The following is a 5,893-nucleotide window of genomic DNA, read 5'->3' as shown; positions in this document are numbered from 1 at the left end:
ACTCATGATATTGACCCCAACCTACTAGTTGGGTTCTTAACTTGATATGACCGCTTATATTTATTTAGGGAGGTGTAATTTGAGCATATCAAATTTTGATGCCACTGCCGGGGAAAGTGTCTTTTATATTAACCTTAATAAAATTACTGAAGTTCAGTCAATGATTTCCTGATTTTACTTTTCTTTTGTTTTTGTTTCTTTCAGGTCTAGCTCTAGTGTATGCCAAGTATACGGAGCTGAGTAGAACCGCTCATTCCATTTGATCCTGAAATTAACCATACACTTCAAAGAATGGCAAAACTGAGTAAATCTAAGTGATGAGATAATTTAGTACCCTCCACCACCTATTGAGGCTCACAATCAAGTAGTTGCGGAAAATAAAAATGATGATGCTTTGAATATAAAGCCTCCCGTCCCACACCCTCAAGAATTCTACAGGGGCAATGTCAACATCACTAATTCTGATGGGCCACTATTCAAACCTCTTCTCCCCCATGGGCACACGATTATGATAACTAGTAGTTTGTTGCAAATGATCACCACAAGTGGTTTGTTTGCAGGGCTACCGTCAAAGGATCGACATGCTCACATAGCCAAACTGAGGTCTATGTGCAACAGTTGTTTGGGGAGGCTAGACTTAGATATGAATGTCATCTGGCTGAGAGTGTTTCTTCTATCATTGACTGGAGATGCAACGATATGGTTTAGTGAGTTAACCTAAAATTCAATTTATACTTGGGATCGATTGAGGGATGTGTTCTTAGCTCGATATTACCCAGTGTCCAAGAAGCTCAACTATAAGGATAAGATGAACAACTTTGTGGCATTGACTGGGGAGTCATTAAGTAGCTCTTCAAACAGATTTACTGCGTATGTGAGAGGCATTCCAAACCACTGCATTAGTTATGAGTTGTTGAAAGAATACTTCTATTGGCGTCAAAATGATAACAATAAATCAGTACTCGATACTATTGCTGGAGGTTCGTATGGTGAGTGCACATATGCTGAGATCGCAGAAAAGTTGGAGAAAATCCCTCGCAACAATGAGGCTTGGAGTACTAGAAAGTCAGGCACTGGGAGAAACACCTTTGCAGGGCAAATTGCACACAATCCAGCTGCAGATGAGATTCGTGAAGAGATAGCTAAAATGAGAACTGAGCTTGGGTAAGTATTCAAACATGTCACTGGAGGTGCAGAGAAGGAAAATGCGCTGAATTTCTTACATAAACCACCACCTCCAGCGGATAAGTACTATTGAAGATGATACTTATGTAGTGAATGATCAGACGGGGGGTTTCTGACCAAACACCAAGGCTCCAATCAGGAGAGTTGGCATCAAGGTCAAGGAAACCAAGGTAAGAACTATCATAACTACAATAGAGATGGTCAGTATGTTCGAGATGGAAACTACAACCATGACAACAACTTCAATTAGGGTAAAAATGGTAACACAAATGATCATAGTGGGCCCTATGTTCCACCTCAAAATCGAAAAGTTGCTCCTAGGAATGGTGGAGGTAGTATGGCGCGAGTTGAGGATATGTTACAGAAGATGAGAATATTTGATGCTAGCGATGAGCAAGAGAAGGAATTGAGAGGTTATTTTGCTAACATTTGGAAAAATCTAGATGCCCATGCGGTCTCGATTAAGCATCTTGAATTACAAATAACCCAATTGTCTACTACTGTGAACCCACGACAACCGGGCACTCTTCCGACCAATACCATCCAAAATCATAAAAGTGATGGACATTGCATGGGAGTCACTACTCGAGGAGTTAAGCAAACTATTAATCAACCTATGTCATCAGTTGTAGAAGATGAGATGAGAAAAGACAAAGAAGTGGTGGAAACTAGTTGTGAATTGGTGGACAAAATGGCAAAAGAAGCAGAGATACCTCAGAAAGTGGTCCCTTTTCCTAGACCTCCACCACCATTGACTAGAGATTAGTGAAGAAGAAAGAGGATGGAAAATACCGATGTTTTATCACTATATTGAAACAACATTCCATCAATATCACTTTTATAGAAGATTTGGTACAAATGCCTGGTTATACTAAATTTATGAAGGATATGGTTACAAGGAAGATATCGTTAACTTTTGAGGATGATGACCGAATACAGCATTGTAGTGATATTGCTACAAGGTCTCTTTTGCAGAAAAAGGATGATCCGGGCGTTTTCACTATTCCATGTACCATCTGATTATTACGCTTTGCTAAAGCACTATGTGATCTAGGTGCAAGCATAAACCTCATGCCTCTTTCCATTTATAAGAAATTGGGTTTGGGTGACCCAAACCCTACTGCAATGTGGTTACTAATGGCTGATCGAACATTGAAGAAGCCCATTAGGATACTCCACCATATACTCGTGAAAGTGGAGTCGTTTATATTTCTTGTTGATTTTGTGATTCTTTACTCTGATGTGGACTTTGTGGTTCCTATTATTCTTGGGAGGTCCTTCCATGCCACTATTCATGCCTTGGTTGATATGGAGAAAGAGCAGATGAAGTTTATGTTGAATAATAAATGAGCAACTTTCAACATTTGTAGGTCCATGAAGCAGAGTGGAGAGTTCTAAACGGTATCTGCTATATCTTATAGGGTTCGAGAATATATCTATGGTACAAACCAAAGAACGCCTATGAATTCAGACACTAGCAGCAGTGATCATGAATTTTGAGGGTGATGGTATTGAAGATTATTGCTCTTTAGTTGCAGTACTTGAAAAAAACTAATATCGGTCCAAACTAAAGAAATTGGAGTTAGATATGATGCATCACGAGTCTACACCCGCGAGACCATCTATTAAGGAGTATCTAAAATTAGAGCTTCAGGCTCTACCACCTCATATGAGGTATGTATTCTTGGGTAGAGATGACACTTTACCGGTAATCATTGCAGCGGATTTGACTGTGCAACAAGTAGAGCGTCTGGTGGAAGTGTTGAAGAGGTTCATACGAGCCATTGGTTGGACTATTGCAGACATTATTGGGATCCCTCCCGGTATTTGTTATAAAATCCAACTCATGCCCAATCACAAGCCAAGTATTCAGAACCAGAGACGGTTGAATCCACCTATGAAAGAGGTAGTGAAGAAGGAGATCATTAAGTGGTTAGATTCTGGAGTCATATATCCTATTGCAGATAGTAGTTGGGTATGTCCTGTTCATTGTGTGCCTAAAAAGGGGGGAATTACAGTAGTGCCTTATGAGAGGAAAGAGTTTGTTCCAATGAGGCGGTGACCGATGGAGAGTTTATATGGATTACCAGAAGTTGAATGCATTAATTTAGAAGGACCATTTCCCTATGCCCTTTATGGACCAGATCTTAGATAGACCCATAGGAAAAGGATGGTGCCATTTTCTTGATGGCTATTTGGGTTACAATTAAATCTTTATTACCTAGATGATAAAAAGAAGACCACTTTGACTTGGCCTTATGGGACATTATCCTTCAAGAGGATGCCTTTTGGGTTATATGATGCACCATCCACCTTCCAGAGATGTAAGTTATCTATATTCTCGGATATGGTGGAGGGTACCATTGATGTATTCATGGATGATTTTTCAGTGGTTAGCTACTCCTTTAATAGATGATTGAGTCACTTTGTCGAGGTTCTCAAAAGATGTGAAGATTGCAATTTTATACTTAATTGTGAAAAATGTCACTTCATGGTGAAAGAAGGTATAGTATTGGGCCATCGCCTCTCGGAGAAGGGCGCAGAGGTTGATTGAGTGAAAGTTAAAGTTATAGAAGAGACTTCCCCCACCCATCTCTGTAAAAAGTGTGAGAAGTTTTCTGGGACATGGGGGCTTCTACCGGAGGTTTATTAAGGATTTCACAAAAATTGCACATCTTTTGTGCAAATTACTCAAGAAGGAATGCAAGTTCTAATTTGATGAAGCATGTTTGAAAGACTTTGGAGAGTTGAAGGAGAAGTTGGTGTCTGCGCCCATTATTATTTCCCTAAGTTGGAGTGAGCCATTTAAGGTGATGTGTGATGCTAGTGGGGTTCCGCTTGGTGTGGTATTGGGAAAGAGAAGGGATAAAATCCACCCCATTGACTATGAAAGTAAGGAGTTGAACGAAGCCCAAAAGAACTACACTATGACTGAACAAGAGATTCTTGCGGTGGTATTTGTGTTCAACAAATTTTGCTCCTATTTGCTTGGTACAAGGGTCATAGTGCATACCGACCACTTCGCTCTGAGGTACTTGATGGAAAAGAAGGATGCCACAGTTGATTTGATGAGTGCTTTTAATGCAAGAGTTTGACTTTAAGGTAAAAGATAGAACACACACTGAAAATCAAGTTTTTGATCACTTGTCTAGATTGGAGGATGAAGCTATGCAAGAATTGGATGAAAGGGCTGAAATTGATGATACCTTCCATGATGAGCATGTTTTGGCTGATTCTCATGATTTTGTTCCATGGTTCGCCAATTTTGCGAATTATCTGTCTAGTGATATAGTCCCATCGTACTTATCATTCCGTCTGAGGATGAAGTTCATGTATGATGTAAAAGAGTTCTTTTGGTATGAGCCTTACTTATACCAAAGTTGTGCGAATGGGATTATTCGCCATTGTGTGTCGGAGTTGAGATGTTAAGTGTCTTGGCGGCATGTCACTCCTCACATGTTGGTGGGAACTATAGTGGTGTCCGGACCACACATAACATTTTGCAGTGTGGGTACTATTGGACAACCATTCACCAAGATGCTCATGATTTCGCCAAGTCATGTGATAGGTGCAAAAGAGATGGAGGAATTTTGAAGAGGCAAGAGCTCCTTTTAAATCCTAATCTGGTGATTGAGTTATTTGATGTATGGATTGACTATATGGTCCCTTTTATGATTTCTCATGGAATGAAGTATATACTTGTCGCGGTTGACTATGTGTCAAAATGGGTGGAAGCTATAGCGCTTGCTAACAATGAAGGAAAGAGTGTCACCGCGTTCTTGAAAAAGAACATTTTCTCCAGATTTGGTACATTAACGGCCATTATTAGTGATGGTTATTCTTATTTTTCTAATAAGTTTTTCAAAGGGCTATTTGAGAGATATGGGGTTCGCCATAACGTGGCCACTCCCTATCACCCACAGACTAGCGGGCAAGTTGAGGTGTCCAATCGAGAAATAAAGAAAATTCTTGCAAAAATGGTGAATGATAATAGAACGGGTTGGTCAAGGAGGCTTGATGATGCTCTTTTGACCTACCGGACATCATACAACACTCCCATATGTATGTATCCATACCAACTTGTGTATGGGAGTCTTGTCATTTGTCGGTCGAGTTAGAGCACAAAGCAATGTGGGCAATGAAGAAATGTAAAATGGATTGGAACGGTGGAACAGAGACTTAATGGGTTAAATGAGATTGATGATTTTCGCCTAAACGCGTATGAAAATTCAGGAATATACAAAGAGAAGATGAAGAAGTACCATGATCAACAGATTGAAAAGCGAGAATTTTCGTTTAGGGACTTGGTTCTTATATTAAACTCTAGGCTACTCTTGTTTCCGGGCAAACTAAATTCCAAGTGGACGGGACCATTCTTTATCACCAAAGTGTTTCCACAAGGAGCGTTTGAGTTGGAGAATAAGGAGGCTGCAAAGTTCACTGTCAACGGCCAAAGATAAAGGTCTACCTAGTGCACACGGAGAGTGTCCATGAAGTGGTTAAGGCATATCATCTTGATGAATTCTGAGTAATCAAGGATCCTCTGTCGTGCCGCGAAGTTAAATGAAGCGCTTCTTGGGATAGGTTTTTCTTTTCTTTGCAGGAATAGTCACATTTTCTTGTTTCATTTTGTTTTGATCATCCTCATTATTTATTTTTTATAATTGTTGGCTAGAGAATAATTTAGGGTTTGTGTCTCAAAAGTGTC

At 39.9% G+C, this 5,893-nt stretch overlaps 2 protein-coding genes across 2 annotated transcripts; both read left to right on the top strand.

Moving 5' to 3' along the window:
- The first annotated feature begins 2,043 nt into the window (after positions 1–2,043).
- On the top strand, positions 2,044–2,535 carry LOC107006145. The gene is made up of 2 exons (XM_015204774.1): positions 2,044–2,194; positions 2,240–2,535. Exons 1-2 carry the CDS (start codon positions 2,044–2,046, stop codon positions 2,533–2,535), a joined length of 447 nt encoding a protein of 148 aa, XP_015060260.1.
- Positions 2,536–4,112: 1,577 nt separating this feature from the next.
- LOC107006144 lies at positions 4,113–5,645 on the top strand. Its single transcript, XM_015204773.1, has 4 exons — positions 4,113–4,216; positions 4,338–4,541; positions 4,754–5,165; positions 5,361–5,645. The coding sequence occupies exons 1-4, from the start codon at positions 4,113–4,115 to the stop codon at positions 5,643–5,645; spliced, it is 1,005 nt and encodes a 334-aa protein (XP_015060259.1).
- Positions 5,646–5,893: the final 248 nt, after the last annotated feature.

The sequence above is a fragment of the Solanum pennellii genome, chromosome 12, assembly GCF_001406875.1.
Source record: "Solanum pennellii chromosome 12, SPENNV200".
Lineage (NCBI taxonomy): Eukaryota > Viridiplantae > Streptophyta > Magnoliopsida > Solanales > Solanaceae > Solanum > Solanum pennellii.
The sequence above is the reverse complement of the archived record's forward strand: the minus strand, read 5'-3'. Positions and strand labels throughout refer to the sequence as shown.